Source organism: Anomalospiza imberbis, chromosome 12, assembly GCF_031753505.1.
Source record: "Anomalospiza imberbis isolate Cuckoo-Finch-1a 21T00152 chromosome 12, ASM3175350v1, whole genome shotgun sequence".
NCBI classification, from domain to species: domain Eukaryota; kingdom Metazoa; phylum Chordata; class Aves; order Passeriformes; family Viduidae; genus Anomalospiza; species Anomalospiza imberbis.
In genome coordinates, this window is record NC_089692.1 from 17966426 (window position 1) to 17987201 (window position 20776).

Sequence of the window (20776 nt, forward strand, 5' to 3'; positions counted from 1 at the left end):
TTTTTCTCCTGTTACCATGCAATGCCTGCAAACTTGATACTCCTGTGCTCAGCACGAGAGTCCATGTGCCTGTACACCGCAGAAGTTATTCAAAGAGGGAATATGGGATTTTTCATATTCTAAGAACTGGATTAAGGATAGCAAAGCAACTGGAGCCAGGGTGATGCCTCCTCTTCCTCCATCCCTGGACCCAGCTTGCCAAAGGCAACACAAGTGCTCCATCCCTCTTGCTGAGATGCCTTTGAAGGCTGAGAAAGCTAATTTTCCTCTGCTGAGCTCTTTCTTGAGCTCCCACCACAGCTGGTGCTGATGAATTTCTTGTGATGGTGCTGCCAGGCTTCAAAACCAGGCAGAGATTTGTGCCACAGGGTGTCAAATTAAAGTTTATCGTGGTCACTGAACCAGTAAGGCAAAGCCTCAGAGCATCACAAGCTCTCTGCAAAACTCCTTCCCATTAGTTATGCCTGTCCCTGCTGTCAGTCCTGTAAAAAACAACCATTTCCCTTCTTTCAGGGCAAGGTTTAGGAAGTCCTGTCCAGAACTGTAATGCCCCATGTAACCCTGTGCAGGAAGCTGCAAAACTTGTCTGAAAGTGTTGTTCTTGTTCCCAAATCTGTTCCTGACCTCTCTACATCTATTTTTCATGGCTACGAAATTCTCTTTGACCTAATTGCAATTCCCACTTGGTATTTTGGCACTGGAAATGGAGAAGCAGAGCTGCTGCACAAAAAGTGTGTCAGGTGCACTGTGGTCACCTCTGCCTCTCAGAGCAGAGATGAGCAGGCAAGGGCTGCAGGCCCTGGGATCATTTTACATCTAAGCCAGTCTTTAATTCTCCTAATAGCCCCAAGATTGCAGGAGCTCAAAGCTTCACACCAAGGATTAAGAAACCTCCTAAATACGGGCTTGTTGCAGGGAAGGTAAAAGAACCACAGAGTCGCTGAGAACTGTTCTTGAAAAACATTTATTTCTGTAATGGATTTATAGCGCTGACTCCCAAGCCCCACAGTCCCTCCCAACATGTAATTCTGGGGACAGTTACCTTGGATGGAAAAACAAAAGCCATACAAAGAAGCCCCCACAGACAAACAGTTTGGTACCAAACTGAGCCCAGGTTCTCTCTGGGCCTCTGCTGTTGAATATTTAACCCCAGCTGGGATGGAGCTGCCCTGCTCCATCCCTTGGTCCCAGCTGGAGGATGTTCACTGGCAAAGGCCCCAAGGAACTGAAGATGTTGTGTTTAACTGCAGAATAACCAGGGGGGACAGGGGCGGGGAAGGATTCAGCAGCTGCTATGTTTTTCAGACCTTATTGAAAAAGGAAGTCGATGCATTTCAGTTTCACCTCCTGAGCCCCAGCATTAGCAAAGTCAGATACAAACCCAGAGACCAACGTACACAAAATAGTGACCAAGTGTCCAGACATTTCTAAGCCCCTCAGTTTACTGTGCTGTGACACCTCCAAAAAGCAACAAAACCCACTTTAGGATTGTGGTGGATCTTGTTTTTAAGAGGGAGGGACAGAGATGCAGCACAGAGCATAGCAACTGTCAAACAATGTTTAAGGCAAATTTATTCCCATTTATCAGGAGTCAAAGAAATTTTTTTGTTTGTTGGCTTTGTTGTTTAAGCTGTTAGATAACATCTCAGCTGGACATTTCTGCTTAGATGATTAAATCAAAGTTTGAGGGAAGTCATCTCAAGCTGAACTGAGCCTAGAACAGCAAATAATGTTATTCCCAAGAATATCAGTCAGAAAAAAAATTTTCAAAAATTAATCAATGTTCAGAACTCCCCAGAAACTTTCTTCCCTCAGAGACCAGTAAAACACACAGACATGAAGAAGGACAGAGTGGCAAGCCTCTACAAACACAGGGCTGAATAGGACCAAAGCAGAGCCAAATCTAAATTCCACAGGTGCGAGAACATGGACAGAGTTAGGAGTAAAAAAAAGGGGAAAAAAGAAAAACACAGCCCCAGAGAGGAATGTTTCATGAGAGAGGATGGAAAATAAAAGTCCTCTGTATGCAAAAAAAGGGAATTCTTAGGTGCAGCCACAGAAAGCTGGGGAGTTCAGTTGCCTCATCTGTCAGGTGTTAGTTTGTTGTGCCTTTGCCCTCCCTTGGAGATCCAGGTGATGGTGCCAGGAGGTTCCTGCCTTTACTCAGTCTGTGCATCATAATTAGCCCCCCCTGCTTTCTTCAGCTCGTTCTTGATGTAATCCTCGTCCAGCTCTTTGTGGTCACTGATCACAAATTCTTTGGCAAAGTTCTGCAAGAGATAAAGAAAAAGCCTGTTAACAAAGGGGGATATTTTTAAGTAGCTGAATGAAGATGGGTTATCCAGCTTCCCTGGGTGTCTGAGCTGCATACCTTGATCTCCTGTGGCTGGGATGATAAATAGAAAGCTGTGGATGAGACAGAGGGCTAGTGAAGGCAAAGCACAACACTTTACCTGGAAAAATGTTATGTATCTACTTCCACAGTCACTGCCTGCAGACCCAATGCAGGGGTGCAGCAGCTCTTCCTGGAGATGCACAGGCCAGGTCAGGTCAAGCTCCCTAAGCAGTATGTGAGCTAAAACACTCAAAATTATTGACCTCCTGACCGCCACTGACCCTCAGCATAATCTTGGCAAGTCACTAATCCTCTCTGTTCCCTTTTTAGGGCCCCTTCTCCTAAAAACAGAACAGCACCACACCAGAGTACGCTGCGGTGTCACACCTGTGAAGGACTGAGCAGCACAGGGGTGGTACAGGAGCAAACACAGCTCCTCCTGAGGATCCAGTGCCTCCTCCCCTCATCCCCAACACACACCGTGGCCAAAGCCAGACACTGCCCCAGCCAGGCTGTGCCCTGTGCTTTGTGTCCCAAGTGACCTCCTGGATGAATGCACTTGTGTGCTGCAGGGCAGCTGTCTCCCTGCTTGAGAGCTCGCTGCAAGCCCCGGGCAGCGTGCTGGCACGTGAGGCTGGGAACACAGAAAACCTTTCTGGGAGCAGAATGGGATCCCAGGGTGCCTTGAGGGTTCTTGTCAGAGCAGCGGCAGCTCGGGGATTTTTTCCCTTGCTGGGAGCTGTGCTGATGCCAGGCATGGCATCCATGTGTGTGCACAGCCATTTCAGCAAAACAGCCTGTTTGCTGCTTGCTTTAGCATTTTCCTCCCCTTCCTAACCACAACTGAGAACACTGCATGAGTCTCCCTTCCCCCACCCCACAGACGTGACAAACACAAGGAACCACTGCACTCCACCAAAAATATGAATTAAAATCCCAACAGCTTTGCTGTGACATCTCGGGAAATCTGCAATGCCCGAATCCCTGGGCAGTGAGTTCCCCAAAAGGTGATGGAGAAGGAAGGAATGCTTTGGGAGAGCAGCAGGCATCTTGTGTGGGTCTCCCTGGCACTGGCACAGCCCTGGCACAACGGGAAGGGGGCTTCTAATTGGTTTCAGACTCTAAGCCATGGCAGAGCTTTTTATTTGGCAGCGTCTCAAGGGTCTCAGTTTGGGATCAGAGTCGGGTAAAGGAGGGGGTGGAGGAGGATGCAGCTTGAAAGAGCCTCAGCACCTCTTTCATGCACTGTGAGAAATGGAAAAGAGAGGAAAACAGCTCCCTCCTCCCCCCTCTGAGCTGTGGCTGATCCTGTTTCACACTGTAGGAAATCCTCGGAGCAGCTCGGGAGCCTTGTCTGCTCTGCTCTGGCTGATGGGCAGCCACACAAAGTCCTCAGGAATAACAGCCCTGCTCCACTGCCTGCAATTCTCAGGTTTTCTGGCCATGTGGACAGCACAGACACTCATCCACAGCTTGGCAGAGTCCAGGGAAAATGGGAAAGGCATTGTTGCTTTTTAAAGAAAAACAAATCCTTTTTTTTTTTTTTTTGAGATGGGAATAAAGAGGCAAACTGGCCAAACCATCAGATTTAGTCATGCTCACGAGTGCCCTACTTCCAGGTCTCCAGGGTGACATCTCTGCAAAGCTCAGCTCTTGCTAAGAGCAGCCCCAGGATTTTCAGCTATTTGATGCTCCTATGTGAGTTTTGAGCTGAGCCTTTTCAATTCCTTTTCTATGGTGCCAGGTTTAACAAATTTTCCTCACCTTGGGAAGCAGATTATCCAGGACTACCTGATTTCAGGGCGAGTCTTTGCCCTGCTTTAGTGAGAACTGAGGCAGGTCCATAAAACCAATTCTGAGAGGGATTCCATGAAAAGTGTATTTTAAAAGTGTGGGGAGGGTTTTCTTCAATGCCCACTTTGCAGAATCCAGCTGATTCTGAAATTGAAATTGCAAGTACACTCATGCCCAAACAGAGGAGAATGAATTACATGTGCCACAAAGTAAATACAATTACTCAGATGCCTTCTCAAGTAGACACTTATCCAGATGACTCCTGGGTGATGATCTGTGGGCATCAGCCACCATTCCACATCAGCACCACCAAGACACCTTGCAAGGAATGAACAGTATCCCCCTGGCAGTGGCCAGATGGGTTCTGCTCCCAGCCACTCTTAGATATCCTCTTAGCTGACTGGGCCACCTCTTGTGCCAGATTTGTACCCTCAGAGTGCAATCTGGGTCACTGCTATTAATATCTCTGCTTTATTCCATTCTCTCAGGGTCCTCCTTGGTTCCTCACACCAGCTCTAACCCACCAGTGTCTCCCCAAGCCTGGCCCAAAGGAGGGAAGATGCTTCTGGTGAGTTTGGTGCCTGGAATTTCTGATGTTGACATCCTGCTCGACCTTCTCCAGCCACAGCCTCCCTCATCACTCTGAATTTACTGTCTGAGCTCCCTGGGGCTGAGCTTATGTTCAGGGTGCAAATCCTAAGGCACAGTGCATAACTCTGACGCTCGGGCCCTTGATTTGCTGACACGTGTCTTCATCTTACATCCTCCACTTCCTTTTCCCTTCTCCTCCCCCCAAGCCCAGGCTTTCTACAACCACAGCAAGCCCTGCCAGTGAATTCTAGCCTTTGTCTTCGCCCCAGTCACCAGCAGCCTCCAGATAACAAAAACAATGATGCCATTTATCTTTATCACTCTCACAGCACAACAGTGACCCCAGTCGCTTTGCCTTGCCTCTCAAATCAGTGAACAGCACACAGAAATACTGAGGTTCACTCCTGGTTCTCCAATGCACCTCTCTGGCACCAGCTCCTCTTTGTCACAATTTTGGAATCCCCTCCCCTGTGCCAACCACACCAGGCACAGACTGAAAGGGCTCCAACCATGCAGGAGCAAAGAAGGAGCCTGCATCCCTCCCTGGGAAGCATGGAATTTGTGCAGAAAGCTCAATCCTTCTCTTTCAGCCAACTTAAAGATGGGGGGGGAGGGGGGAAAGGGTGGAGTAGATTTTCTTCCTCTTCCAAGCCCTGAATGGTTAGCATATGGGCCATAAAATTTCCCTAAATTGCCCAAGGGAAAATCCGTGTGGTGCAGATATTGTACCAAACGAGGTCTGCAGAGGCCCTTATAAATCCCAGCTTGGGAAGCCTGAAGCCAGGAGTAAAATCCTTGTGTAGTCTACAGACACTTCTCAGCAGCTACAGATGGTGCCAGGTAGCTGAGCAGCTTCTTGCCATTTTTTATATATTTTATTTTTACTGGGGCTTGGAGCAGCCTCTGCTGATGTTCAGAATCCTCAGTTCTACTGTGCTTAATGTCACCACTCCCACCCTCTGGTCACCTCATCCCCAGTGCAGATGCAGTGCAGAGGACATGACATCTCCCAGGTTTCTTTTCCAGCATGGTCTGAGCCCCAGGCCTACAGCAAACCTGCTCCTGCACTCAGCTGTCAGACTCCAAGCTCAGCAAAATCCCTCTCTTCTAATCTACTCCTGCCAATTTTACATGGACCCGTTCCAGACACTGAGAGAAGCCAGTCCAAACCTCTGGCAAACATTTGTCTCAGCCATGGGAGCTGCATTTCAGCTGCTCTGCAAATTCTCCCTGCTGTGCTTCATCCCACTGGAAGAGTCACAAGTCTGTGTGTCAGACACAGGGAGATGAGAAGCTGCTCATTCTGACCCTCTTCTCTAGACTAGGAGTTCTTGTAAATCCATATCCATTTGGTATGGTCATTACAGTAAACCAGAACAGGAAAAACAGTCCAAAAGGAGAATTTTGCTTGCCTTTCCAGCAGGATCTCACTCACTCTCATGAGTAACTCTCAAAGCCACTGTGACATATCTGTTCTCTGGGAGTTTGATTTGCCTCTAACAAAGCTATTAAACCTTCTGGTTTAATTTAGCTATTTCATCTTCTGGTCAGGATTCTGTGCTGATATGAGAAGACCAAAGCACACAGAGGGAATTCTGTTTGAGCCCAAGATCAGGGACAGGGCCCCCATCAGTGGGTGCTCCCTCATGGGACACCATCATCAGTGCAGTGAGAAATCCAGAGGAAAAGGGAAAGGTGAGCAAAAAAAAGATCTGGGTGTCAGCTGCAAAACAGGAACCCAGCAGAGCTGTTGACATCACGAAAGCCAGATGAATTCCTCACCAAAAATAATGATGAATAAAATGCCTCGAATATTTGCTCACAGAAACAGAGCTGTTTTACCCTGAATATGAATTAGGAAAATAACAGAGCACATGACTTTGTGGGGGAAGGAGTGCTGATAAAAACAGAAAAGAGTCAAAATCCATGGAAAATCTGACAAACTGGCAAAGATTGGGCAGTCCCTTTGCTGGGAAAGTCCTGCAGGACATGAATTCAGCCCTGTCAGGAAAAAGACCCCAAAGGTGCCTAAGGAAGAGTTAAAATCTCCTGGTAGGAAATGCAGTCATGAAGGAAGGAGAGTTCACAGAGAGGAAGGAACACTCAGAGGGAAACCAAGTCCTGTCTCCATTTCTTTGGTGTTTACATCAAAACCACCCCACTGCAGCACCAGGTGCCACTCCCAGTGCCACAGCCCCTGTGCCTGGGCTCGTCCTTGCTGTGGGGTCTGGTGACCAAAGTGCAGCTTGCAGGGGACACCGGTGCTGGGGGGTGGCTCTCTGTACACATCTGCCAGGTCACCCTGTGCACAAGGTGACACACGGCTGCTGCTGCTGCTGCCAAACAGATGCAGCCTTGCAGAAGTCACTGCTCCATGAAGTTCCCAGCTGTTTAGATTGTTCTGGGGGTAGGTTTAGACTCTACCCCAGAAATTCTCCCAAATTTCTTAAGCAGCTGCCTGAACGGGAAATTCTGTGCCACTTCTTGCCCCATTAGACCTGTCCTTGGCATGGAGAGAAGCCCAGTGGATAGAAGGTGGGATTGTGCATCCCCCTGCTCCCTGTCTCACACAGTAGGACCTAGCTAGACCCTTGAGAAGATACAGATAAATAATTGTTCTCCATCCTGGCCTTACTTCTAATCTGCTCCCAGCTGAGCTGCTTGGACCAGGCTGCAGGCTGGAGCCAAGATTTCCAGCTGAGTTAAGGACGTAAGGATGGAAAAATAAATGGCTGTGCTAAAAAAAAAAAAAAAAAAAAAAAAGCTTCTAATAGTTCCTTAAATGGATTTTTTCTACAATCCAAAAGAAATACAACAAACTCAAAACCCATTTTCCAACAACATTAAAGAGCTAATAAGCATAGGGCCAAGTAGGGCCAGAAGACCTGGCTCTCATCTAGCACAGATCAGGAGAACTACAGCTATTTGTAGCAGATGAGATCCAACGCTGTCATTTTACAGTTATTACAGCTAAAAATCAATTGTCCTTTCTTCCTGAGAGGTTTTCTGGCAACCTCCTGCACTCACTATCAGCACTGCTTCCAGAGCCACCTCCCCACAGATTTCACAGCACCTGCTCCTCCTTCCCAGGGAGGAACACAAAAGCCAGGGCAACCCAGTTCCTGCCTCTGCTGTGCAACATTTCATCCCTCTGTTCACAGCCCATAATCCACTCCTCACCAGTTCATGTCCCTTGTGTTTTCCTTATGGCAGGTGCTTCTGGGAGCCCATTAACCCTCCCTGGGCAGGATCCTCTTCATCCCAGGACTGGGTTGTGCTGGCAGGAGGTGCCAGAGCTGACTGGCTTTCACTTTGACTCCAGAACAGCAACATTTATTGGTGTTTGCTCAGCCCCAGCTCATCAATACAGCACAGGATATAAAGCAGGAATCCCCTCACACTTAGGTCTTAAATAAAGACCCACAGGTGCTTTGGCAAATAGTACAAGACTGTGAGAGCCCTTCAGGTTTTGCTGAGGGCTTCTCAGAGTGAAGAGCTGCTCTTCTGGAATCCCCAGCTGTCCCTTGTGCAGATGAAAGCTGTGCAAAAAGTCTCCTTGTGCCACCCTTCCACGGGGTGAGTGCACCTGTGGGCCCAAGTGCACCTGCACCCGTTCAGGGTTTGCAGACCAAAAAACTCCCACCTTAGGGCACTGCTTTTTCCAAATGATGAACCAACACTGGCTCAGATTTGTAGCTTATCGTTACACCAAAAAAAAAAAAAAAAGTGTATTTTTCTATGGATAACTCACATCTCAAATAACCTCTGTAAAAAACGGAATGCTGAGACTGTACCTGAAGGTCAAGGGAACTGCTAAGAGTGAAATAGCTCTGAGATAAACTCCCTCCATTAAATTTCAGCTGGACTTTCTTGTCCTTGTTTATTTTGACAGATTACCTGCAAGGTCACAGGCATAAAAAGAAGAAAAGAGTTCTGCTTTTATCTCACTGCACTCAGAGGGATTCAGTTGCATATCAAGAACTATTCAAAATACTTGTCAAGATAATTCCTTCTGGACAGGAGATCATCATTGCTGTGACATTCAGAAATGCTTTGCAGGGGTTTATAGACAAGGTTGCTCAGTAAAAGTATGTCGAGCATCAGTTGTATTGTTTTTATATTTTAGTACAGAGTAATTAGAATATGAAAGCTTTTAAGTAACAGCCAAGAATGATTAATGCTCCACCAGATTATTAACTTCTACAGACTACTAATCAAAGATGAAACAAGTGAAATTGCAAATTATATGTAACAGACCTAGGGACAGATCTGAGCACAGTGCTCAGGAATGCTATTCTACTCAACAGGAATACATTGTCTAAACAGATTTTTAAGAAAATCTTGGGCTTAGTGACTCATATAAGAGTCATTCATTAGTACTCTATAATTTCATCTTCAGCTACAATTACACAGTTCCAGCTGCTTCCCATGAGCAGAAACTTGCTTTCCTATCTCTCAGGTGTCATTCTGGAAGTTTCTTTGGAGAACAGGCCCCTCTGAGTCGTCATTCTGAAACATTTAGCACCAGAGTTTATCTTCTGGAAGGACAGGAATGTATTATCTTCTTCATTCTTCTTATCTAAATGAAATCTTCTGTATCATATAAACTACCAAAGAGTTGAGGGGGGCTTCATTCTCACCCTTCACAGTGTCCTCTTGGGACATTTCTTTACACTGGCAAGAACTCAGTTATTGAGGGAGATTAATTTAATCATCAGCCTATTCTTTATGAGCATAAACAAAACCATTTCTCAGGCTCTGGCATGCTGGTTCCATGTTTCGTTGGAAGAGCTAATCTTGCTTTAAATACTTCTCCAGAAGAAACATTCCAAACATCAGCATCCTCACCATCACAGCCAGGTCTCAGCTGTGGCTCTGTGCAGCCTCCCACGAGTCACTTCTCTCCTGGCTGTTGTTTGTTCTCACTTGGACTGAGCACATTTCTCTTTCCCCTGCTACGCCCAAGGCCAAACAAAGCCTGTTCACATCTAGTTAGCCATTAAGAGCTGTTAGTTAATTGGTGCCATAGGGACTTCAGACTTTGGGTGATTAGCTCCACAAATTCACTGTGCAAAGGCAAAAGGCCTCTGGAGAAGTTTAAACAAAGGTGTGGGTTTTCCTGTTTAATTTTACCTGCTTAACTCAATGCTGCTCATGATCATTCAACAGTGAATTATTTCCATATCAAGGAAGGGGATGGGAAACATCTCAGTGGTGACAAGGAGGGGAGTGCATAAATTCCCTCCTCATGAAATAGCTAAGGCAGCCTTAAGCTCAAAAGGTGCTTCTTTATGCCTGAGTGCTCAAAGGGCAGATGTTAAGCCTTCCTAGGAGGAAGACAGGCAATAGGAAACTGTCTTCTTTTTAAAGGATTAACTCCTAACTTGGAGGATGAGCCAATCCTTCCCTCTCTCCCTCCTGCTGGTGTTGGTACAGAAAACAGCGATGGGAGCTGGTGGTTAGGAGCATAAGAAAGAGGTTACCTGTACTACTTCCTTGACCAGAGTCTTGTCAGTTCCAGTTTTGGCTCTCTGCAGGCCACTGACATCCTCTCCAATCCAGGTGATGAGGGCAAACTTGACTCTCTTGCTCATGGCATCGCCGGTGGTGAATCGGACAAAGCCGAACAATCGCACATCGTCTGTGGAGGCAAAAAAGGGACAAAGAGATTAAAACCAGGAACATCCCTGCCTTCCCCTTCTCCAGGATGAGCCTACTGTTCTCAAACACCAAGGCAAGGCACTGATCCCGTGATTCAGTGCCAGCATTTGGGAATCAGGGGGCAGTACAGGGCTCTGCTCATATGCCCTGTGCTTGCAAGGTGTGCTTTGCCTGTGTTGGCTCGGCCTCTTCTGGGTTCTCTGAGTTACTGGGAGGAAACTGGCTGTGCTGGACACCCCACATCACAGTGGAAATGGCTAAAATACAGTCAGCAGGCAGGTCAAGAGCACAGAGCTAAGCCCAGTTACACATTCAGCCAAATGATTCATCTGCAGGTCTGGTGGAGAAGGGAAGAAAGTGATATCCTGGTGTCTCCTTCTTACGGAATAGCAGGATTAGGGTCACATTTTATAACATTACTAGAAACTGGCCATTGTGCAAGTGTGATCTTTCTCCCTCCTTCAATCCATTTCTGGCTCACTTGCAGTATGAGTTTACAAGAAGGAGGGGAGAAGAAGGAGGAAAAGAAAAATCTGCAATTACTTGCCCAGGTGTGTTTTTCTATTCCTTCCAAATCCCTGGAGGGAAAAATCCTGGACTTTAGAACTGTGCTGATCCTTGTTTCACAGCTGGCTTGTGCTACATCACACCAGACTATTATAGCCTGGCCATATGTGTGACAACCTTGCAGACTCTTATCTCAAAGAGCTCCTTCCTCCATCTCCTGATGACTCACGGAGCCAGGCAGTTGGAAGCCTTCCTGATCAGGAGCACCATCCCCCTGCATCCCCAGGCTCCAAGGGATGCTGGAGCCTTCCACCAGGAGTGGCAGAAAGCAGAGCAGATGGACACTTGTGCAATTGTGGAATATTCCTAATCATGGCTTCTCCATCTCTCAGAGGTCACTCGAGGCCTTTTAAAGGAGGTGACTCAAACCAGAAGAACAAACCTGCTGTTTGAGAAGACTCCTGGTAATGCTGGCACACTTGTTGTGACCAGTTGTATGTGCCTTAGAAGGATTTGCTGGGTTGACTAATTGCCAGGTGAAAATGTGTAGGCTCCAGGTGCAGGAATGACTGCCAACATCCCCAGCACGCTCCGTGAGCAGCCAGGACAGCCCCAAGAGCTCTGGAGACAGGGGAGAAGCAGCTCTAAATTGCTCATCTCCAGAAAATAAGCTGCTAGAAAACAATGTTAAAAAAATAAATTGCGATGTTCTCTGCAAGCTAACATATCTCAGAGCTTCTTTAACACTTTGATTTGCCAAAGTGTTCACAAAGACAAATTCTCCTTGTTAAAAGAGAAGACTTTTTTAAGTCTGAAAAAAATCCACCTCTGCTGTCCCTGTTTTGTTCTCTCTTCTTTTATTTTTTTTTTTTTTGTCACTGACTGAGTAATACTGGGCAAACTGGAAAATGGATGTAGGGGGGTGTGTGAGCCAGTACAATGTTCAAAACAAACTCCTCTGAAGATTTCAAAATAGAAACAAAAAGAAACTTCTTATTCAGAGGAAAAATCCAGATTGATCTTTGGAAGGAGAGAAAAAGTTGTTTATCAACAATGCAGGCAAACAAAACTTTTCTCTCAGCTGCCCTGCTACTAGTGAGTGTAAGAAATGCACGTGGAGCCTGCTGGTTCTGACAATAAATCCTCTTCCCAAGATTGATTAGAACCATAAATGAAGCGACAGCCAGGAAATACCCAAGGTGAAGCGAGACAGTAAATCCCCTAACGCTACAATTAACAGATCCAGGAGCCAGCCTTGCTTCCCCAGCTCTGACAGCAAAGGAGGCCACGCTCTGCCCAGAACTGTTCTGTGGCTCCTCTGGGAGCAGTCCTGGAAGGCCCTTTAGTGCCACGGAGTGCTGGGAGCTCCTGCACTGCAGTGGTGGCACTCCCCTTCCCATGGAGCCCTCTGTCCCCACCTGGAGCCTGTGGGTTTCCATCCCTGTCCCTTCTAACTGAGGCTGCCACAGAGAATGTGGACACTGGAATGTGCCCCTTTGTAATAAAGATAATGGAGAAAAGATAATGAATGTGAAAAACCAGTGCTTTTTCATGGCAGCACAGAGAGGAAGTTCCAGGGATGCCCCATCCCTGGAAGTGTCCAAGGCCAGGTTGGATGGGGCTTGGAGCAACCTGGGATACTGGAAGGTGTCCCTGCTTATGATGGGGCTGGAATGAAATGATCTTTAAGGCCCTTTCCAGCACAAACCATTCTGGGATTCTATGAACTTTTCTGTCAGAATAACTCCAATTTGACATTAACCCACAGCTCACTGGCAGCAGCAGGATTTGCTTCTCAGCAGAACCTTCTTTGCTTGCCCATCCTGGTTGAAAGCAGCTCCATGACACTAAAGAGAGCCAAATCCAGCAATTCCAGCTTTTATCCATGAGATCACCTGAGCATGAACAACCCTTACTCCACCGTGTTCAGTCCCAGTAAGTTCAACGAGCACCTGAGGTTGGACTGGGGCTCTGAGTCACCCCTTGGGCAGACTTTTCCTGGGGCTGCTTCACTTGTGGGGGCTTGAAGGGGTCACACCGCAGCTGGGTCCTGTCTCCTCCTGTCTCCCCACGGAGTTTATATCCCTACTGGAGGCAGAGCAGGTCTTCAGCTGCCACAGCCTTCAGCCCAGGACATTTAGCACAAACGTGATGCCTTAACTCGCTGTGCCGGGTGAGAATCGCGCTGCACACAAAGCGAGAGGGAATGAGGGAATATGAATTGGAGCCCTGAGCAATTAACATGTCTCAATTCCTAAAAGGGCATCAGGGATGGATGCAGAGGTTTTTTAGCACTAGCTCAGCCTGGGTATAAGCCTCTCCAAGTGCAGGTCAAAATCCCGGAGCAGAAGAGGCTGAGTTTCACAATTAGTCTGAAGCGTGTTCGGAGTGATAAGGGGATCAAAACGCAAGTTCTTCCCTACTCCCAGATTTCCTCTTTCACAGTTAATCAGTCCTACCCTGCCACATCAACTCCCTGCACTGGAAGTCATCAGTGCCATCAGTGCCAATTCCCCGAGAAATCTCAGGGCATTAACATCCACCACCTCCTTCTCACACGAAAGCGCTCACGGTGGTTTTAGGAATTTGCTGGGAGTGAGAGGAGCAGAACAAACCAGGGAGAGACAGCACAGATTTCCCCTGAAAGAGGAAATCCTGCCTAGTGCTGTGCCACCCCCTTCCCAACCACTGAGGCATGAATTTCAGGGCAGACAGAAGTGAATAACCGATCTGGGGAAAACGGAAATAGCAGCTTTATTTGAGATCGCACAGGATCCAAACAGCAGAAATGAACAATGTTAATTCAATTAATACCACGACTCCCTTCACAATGGCTGGACAAACAATGAGCAGCACAATGAATGCCTTAACGAGCATCACTTGGTATTTCTCTCTAAACTCTTTATTTATCACTAAGGCAGGATTTTCCAAATATTCTGATTAAGCTGCCCTTGGCTGTCAACACAGCCTGATGCCAGACTACAGAGATTTCCTTCATGGTACCCTTCCCTTTTTCTACATCCACTCAAGTGCTTTGTTTCAGCTGTACTGAAAAAATCCCCATTAGATTAAAATACAGTGAGTCATCAGTAAAAGATAATAGCTGCAGGAAAGGAGCACACTGCCAAACCATCACGGTTCTCGGGCTGAGGGCTGTGAATGGCCAAGCCAGAGATGTGCCACGATAAAAACACTGCTCCCAGCTTCACCTGCCTGCTGAATCAAGGTCACGAGCAGCAAGGCAGGTGACGGACTGACCTGCTTTTGTCTTCTGTCCAACATGGATTACTGCAGCGCATGACAGCTTCCGTGAAGATTTAATTTGTTTGCTTCAATTGGATTAATTTTAGATTAATTTGTCAATTTTCCACCTCTTCAGTCATCTCAGTGGCCACGGGGCTACAAGTGCAGACAGAAATGTTCCTAACCTCTTCCTACACTGTCTTTTCCTCTTAAACCCTGCACTAAGCCCACGGATCTCGTGCAGGGCTGCCTTGCTCCACCCCAACGAGTTCATTAAATCATCTCAGATGTGTCTGACCCCAGGGCCACCACAGGGCTTTGCTGGGGCACCAAACCTTCTCCAGGTGACTCAGGATGGCCGATGTGAGTGCAGGGACACAAGTGCGGGGGAAAATGACCCCACAGTGGCTTCTCTGCTCCAGTGAAGCCACCAGGGGGGTGCTGCTAGCCCAGTGACATGGTCATGGCTCCTCTCCTGACCTGGGCAGATACTGAGAGCAGAGTGGGAGCAAAAGGGCACCCAGCTCTTCCCTGAAGGAAGGAAATGGTGCTCTTGGTTGGCCAGAAGGGCCAGGCAGGCCCCAAAACAAAGGGCAGGCAAAAGGTACAAAGCTCTTCTTTCCCTTCTCCTGTGCCCACCACGGATTGGCAAAGGCAGACCCACAGCCACGACATTTTAATTAAACATCACAGAACCAAAGAGTTACCACCAGTTGCCATCACAAAACCAAAGAGTTACCACAAAACCAAGAGTTACCCTCACTGCAGGCCTTGACCTGATGAGTTAGTGCCACAAAAATCAGTGAGAATATTCCCTAAACCCACAGCAGGGCCAGGCTAAGCCTGGGCTGCAGCAGGCAGCCAGGAGATCGCTGTGACCCTGCCAAGAGCACTCCACACAGGCAGGGAGGGCACAGGGGCAGAGTGACAAATTCCATAAGCCACCCATGGCCCCAGGTCTTCCTTTAAATAGCCAGTAAGGGAAAGCAGGAGAGATGAACACTGAAGAGGAGAAACAAAAGCAGCAGGAGATTGGTTTACAAGGCCCATTTTAGCAACTTAAGATGCAGCCAAATGCAGATAAGCACCTATCTCATTATATGTCCTCGTGTGTTTTTACAAATCTTTCCTACAACCTCAGGTGTGTACGTAGCCTTGGTGATCTCTCAACTCACAGCTCCTACGTTTTTAATGTGCAGCCCAGGCTTTCTGGGACACTTGATCTAAACCCAAAAAAACTTGTATTTTTATTAGGAGCCACTTATATTTCTAATTTCTAATATTTTATGTCAACCCCAAATGATTTTATAAGGTATTTATTTTCTGTTCTTCCAAAGATTTTCTGTTCTTCCTGCTGCTGAATGCCTGGTGTGGTTTTGGGCTGATCTTTTCAGACACATGAATAACTATCCCATTTCATGCTGTCATTGCAATTATTTATCTGCTCTGAGGCTTTCCAAATAAAAGGCTCATTATTTCTTTTGTCAGAGATGCATTGAAAACAGCTGTTCACATATGGCATGGGGGGAAGGTGGGGGGAAATCCAGCCTTCTGACCACTCAAATTTTTTAATGGCAGAATGCATACTAAAAAAATGAAATTAAACCACAGACAGAGCCAAGGTAATGCTCTGCTGCTTCATAATAGAGACACTGAGGCAATGTCCAGGTACAACAGACAAACACAAAAGTTTCACAGGATGTCATTTCAGTTGTAACTCATCCCACTCTTCTCAGCAACAGCATCACCAGCCCAGTTATAAGACTTTGAAATTAAAAACATCAAAAAAAATCCTAAGAGCTGTCACATCCTTCCATACAATAACCTTCAACTCTTATCTCTTTCTGGCTTCAAGTGCACCAGCTCAGCTGCTTTTTCTCAAAGTGTACTGATGGCATGTAGTACTAACCACCAAATTAATGCTTCCTCTGGAGCCAGGCCACCTGCAGAGGCAAGAGCTGGAACTGGGAAGTAAAATGGATCAGAAGCCTTGAATCAAGTCCTTGTTTAATGCAGAGCTAATCTGTGCTGTTAAACCCAACCAAAACAGTCCTCAGCCAGAAGACACAGGAGATGTCTACACAGAGTGTTCACTGACCCTGACACGGCGAATGTCCTCAGCTTTGGCCTCCAGACTCTGTGGGTCAGAGCAGGGCCAGCACAGGCAGGACATTGGCCATTAGGCAGGACTGCAAGAGGAAGAGCCCCCAGCAGCCACCTCCGAGTCACCCAAGGAAGTGCCTTAAACCAGCCTCCTTGGCTTTCCTTTGGGATAGGCTGGAGCAGAGGTGCCCACACACGTGGGGCTGCCCTTTGGAGGCCAGAGAAGATGAATGTCTGGCTCTAAAGCAGGGTCTGCTGCCTCCCAGGCAGTGTTTGAGTTGTCTGAGACAAACAGACCTTGGCAGGGATGGCACGACAGCGACTGACACGCAGAAGTGCAGGGTCAGGCTGTGTTTGCAGCATCACCCCAGGACCCTGAACAAAAGGGCACTGAAGGAGCTTTTCTTTCCATGTTTCCTTCCTCTAGGAGTGGCAACTGCTGTCCCCAAACGGGGATGGGAAAATCTGATAGTTTAATGATGCTGTTTGTTCAATCTTTCTGTTCCTACACAGAGCTTAGTGAAGATGTAAGGAAGAAAAGGCCCCCACGCCAGGATCTGTAAGGTGCAGGTCTGATGTGGAACTGATGTCTGATGTGGGACATGTATCTGAGAGTACAGCAGAGGAGGAAAGAACCCACAGCAGGGCCAGCAGCAGCTCCTGGCTCAGGGCATGGGCGTCCCTGCCCCAGCTCAGCACCTGTGTAACGTGTGCTCCCCCAGCAGCCCCAGAGTGGGGCTGGAGGTGTGCAGAGCTGGTTTCTGACACGGCCTCACTCAAGTGCTACTTCCTCTAAAAGAAGCAATTTCAGTTTCTCTCCTTTCCCTTTGTCCCCAGCCACTCTGGTTCCCCAAGGAGGTTTGCAGAGGCAGTGATGGGCATGGAAAGGGTTATGGATAGGGGAGAAAAAAGCAAAAAGAGGAGCTGTTGCAACAGCCCCTTCCAGCCCCCTGACATCTATCACTGCACAAGGCAGGACATCCACCACAGGCAAAGAGATTCCAAACTGGTGCAAAAGCCCCTCCTGGTCCCAGAGCCACAGGAACCAGCACACAGTGACCCTGCCCAGTGCCCAGCAGGGGAGCAATGTGTACCGAGGTGCTTTTCATAAGAATGGCTCTTAAAGAAAGCAGGGACTGGGATGTTTGCAGCTCAGAAATAGCTGCTGCAGAAAGTGGAGCAGAGTGAGTTCTGATGGTGACTCTTTGCACGCTGAGATTTGCAATCCCAGCTCCTGCTCTCACCTCCAACCACCAAATGATGCTCAGCTTCTACCAGAGGCAGCTGCAGCTGCAGCACTTTGTGGCTTTCAGGGCAATGTTTCTCACACAACAGGAATTCAAAACAAAGAAGTTTGTTCTGATACCAAGGTTTTTCAATTTTTTAATCCCATTTTCTGAAGCTGTTTGCATTGATAGCAGCTGTTCTCCCCTCCAATAAAATGTAAAAGGGCATGGAAGACACCAAGAGGAAAGAGATGTAGCAACAAGAAGAAATAATTTTCAACAGCTTTTCCCATCCCTTGCTACTCTTTTTTACTGACTTTGTTTCAGTAGAAATATTCCAACCAACTCTGCTTTCTTCCAGATGGGAAGGAAAGCTCCAACTTCACTGCTGGCACAAGGTTTGATTCCTGACTATGTCTAGCGGGCCAGGTGAAGGTTTGCTGCACAGATGGAGGCTCCAAAACTTGCATCTCTTCCTTCCCCAACTGCAGCACTGAAATTCGTGGGTGGAGGAAGATCCTTTTCAGCTCTCAGCCAAGGACCAGGCACCTCAATTTGCCTTTTTTTTAAGCCTCCAACAGCTGTGCTCCAGAGGTGTGTTTGAGGACAACTTCTTGGCCCTGGTCTGCCAGGGAACAGCCCTCAGCAGGTGGATGCCAAGGGAAAGGGAAAGAAGGAACAGGGAAAGGGAGCAATGGAGCAGCTCTAAGGGATTTAGCTCCCCATTAAAGGCTTACAATAGGCCGCAGCCCACCCCACAAGTGCCCTATATTTAACTCTTTCCTTACTGAGCTTATTTCTAAAATATGGGAAATTACATTTTTTTCTATCTTGGGGCCAGCTTGATTTGAGCACCCTGTTTCTAAGCCCTGTAAAGAACACAGATGTGGCACACACTCCAGTGTGTGCCTCCACTCTTTGTCATCCTCATCCTACCCAACCCAGCTCCTGCCTGTGCTCTGCCAAAGCCCCTCTGCCTGCTCAGCCACTCCAGAAAAGGATCCCCTTTGCCACAGAATGGAGGAGAGGAAGTTCTCAAGGGGCTCCCATCCAGAAAAAGCATTGAAAATCAGCTCAGACAAAAAGAAAGACAGGGGCTGTATAAAGGCAAGGAGATAAAATAAATGAGGAAGGCTCCCCTGCAAGCCTCGGGTGTCTGGAGGCACCAGAGATGCTCAGTTATGTTGCCCAGGAGAGGAGACAAGAACGTGGCACTCAGATCCCGAAGTCATTGACTTCCCAAGGGAACAATTAAACACTGCCATGAACTTCCAAAGTGCTGAGCCCCGGGATTCCCTGGGTTCCAGGTAATTGCTTCTCCCTTCTGTTGCCCACTAAAAAGAGTTGAGTGGGAAGGAGTTCCTGCAGTGCAGTGATCAGCTCTTCTGACACCAACCACAACAGGGCCTTTCCTAGTTCTGAGAAGTTCCCCTGCAGGTTCTCAGGAACAGCTGGAAACGAGTGGCTGCATTAATCTCAGTGAGACCCCACTGCCAACGTCAGCCTAAAGCATCTTCATTTCATAGCTCCTTTCCAAGGACTAAAATACACTTTTCTCCTGTCAGATCAGAGCTGTCCTGCCCTCAGTTACTTTCCTGGGAGTTCTCCCCTTCCACTCAACAAAGCACAGCCAAGCCCTGGGGCTCCCAGCCCCACGGTGTCCCCATGAACTGCTCCACCTTGAGAGGGCAGGGACTGCTCAACACAATTCCTCCACACTTCAGGCACAGAATTCTGAAAATACAGGTCGATCACAGCACTCGATTGTACAGTAACTGGCTGAGCGAGTAAGACTTTGTTACAATCCAGTATTAGTAAAAAATACTCCGTATCTCAGCTCACTTGGTGACATTGTTAACTAGCAGCCAAGACAGGAGGAAAACTGATTAAAACCGAGATAAAAATCAAACCCCGCTTTTGTGAAACTCATCAAAAGTCACGATCAGACACAGTTAAGCGCTCCTGAACTGATCTTCCTCTTCCCCAGGCTTTGCTCCTGCCCTGAATGTTCCACATCGGCAGCTCAACAATGCGCTGCCACGTTTAAACCTGGAGCCGCAACAGTTGCGGTTGTGCAACGCCACATCTGCGATTGTTCGCAGGGCTGTATTGTTCGAGCCCAGCTTGGCAGCGACCACCCTCCGCTCCGCTTTCGTGGTCTTAAAAAATCCCAGCAAGCCTCCCAGCTGCAGTCACTGTAGGGCTATGATTTTCAGAAGGATTTCATGAGTGTTTCGTTCTCAACCATCTGTACGACCGCATCTTTCCAGCCACGGCAGCCGAGTCGGCTTGGCTGTGAAATTGCATTGCCAAACAAGGCGGGCGTTGCTTATCACGCGTTTTATCTGGTTTATTAGCCGAGAAGCAGTGAACGATTGTGCAAAGAGGGGAGAAAGAGCCCAAAGGACGTGAAGTCTAAGGGTGAGACAAAGGAGCCGCTGGACTATGGACTGGGGGGAGTTGCACTCTGTGGAGCTGGAAACGCGATCCGGGCACGGGGAAGCAGCAGCACTAATCCCAGCTCCCCCAAGTTTCCTCCCGTCCTTTCCCCCTCGCCCCGGCAGCAGGAAGGGCGGAAAGGGGCCAAAGCAACGGAGACGGAGCTTACCTGTGCACTTCCTCTTAAAGGTTTCATAGTCTACCCCTTGGTCTCCAGGGACGATTGTAGAGCCATTGTACTTAAACGTCACCCTTCGGGGAGGGAAAAGACAAGGGGAAGAATAGAGTTAAAAGTCACCTTTCCGGATGGGGGAAAGGAAAGGGGAACAACACATTTAAAAGTCACCCTTTTATGGGGACCACCCTTTTAACACATAACATATTTACACATAACGCATTAGCACATAACACATTTAAAAGTCACCCTTTTAATGGGGGAAGGGAAGGCGAAGAACACATTGAACAGTCACAGTCTTCAGGAAGGGAAAGAAGGAGATGGGGAAGAATAGGCTGTGAAAAACCCATCCTTTAGGAAGAGGGGAAGAAGAGAAGGGGGCAAGGTCTGTAGAAGTCACCCTTTGGGGAGCGGGGAGAGAGGCCGGGGACCCCCGGCGCACCGCTGCCCGTCCGGGGGGATGCCGGGGGGCCACCTACCAGTTCACCTCGGTGGCATCGTCCCTGACGAGGTTGTACGCCTCCCTGCACGCCTCCTTGTCGATTTTGGTGGCCATGGGGGCGAAGGGGAGGGGGGCAGCGCGGAGCGGCGCGGAGCTGGGGGGGCCGCGGCCGCCGCTGCTGCCGCACCGCGCTGAGCGAGCCGAGCCGAGCCGAGCCGAGCCCCGCGAACCGCGGCCGTCCCGCCCCCGCCGCCGCCGCC

The 20776-nt window shown here is 48.2% G+C and overlaps 1 protein-coding gene across 1 annotated transcript; it reads right to left on the minus strand.

Annotated features, from left to right (window-relative positions):
* Window positions 1-948: 948 nt before the first annotated feature.
* On the minus strand, window positions 949-20742 carry COTL1 (coactosin like F-actin binding protein 1). The gene is made up of 4 exons (XM_068203144.1): window positions 20554-20742; window positions 20069-20151; window positions 10204-10361; window positions 949-2270 (listed from the first exon to the last, which is right to left on the minus strand). The coding sequence occupies exons 1-4, from the start codon at window positions 20628-20630 to the stop codon at window positions 2160-2162; spliced, it is 429 nt and encodes a 142-aa protein (XP_068059245.1). The 5' UTR covers window positions 20631-20742; the 3' UTR covers window positions 949-2159.
* Between the last annotated feature and the right edge of the window lie 34 nt (window positions 20743-20776).

Coding starts and splice junctions, on each gene's coding strand:
- COTL1 (XM_068203144.1), bottom strand. CDS start 20,630: ATGGCCACCAAAATCGACAAGGAGGCGTGCAGGGAGGCGTACAACCTC. Junction 20,152..20,553: donor GATGCCACCGAGGTGAACTG/GTAGGTGGCCCC, acceptor CCCTCCCCGAAG/GGTGACGTTTAAGTACAATG. Junction 2,271..10,203: donor TGGTCAAGGAAGTAGTACAG/GTAACCTCTTTC, acceptor TATCTCTTGCAG/AACTTTGCCAAAGAATTTGT.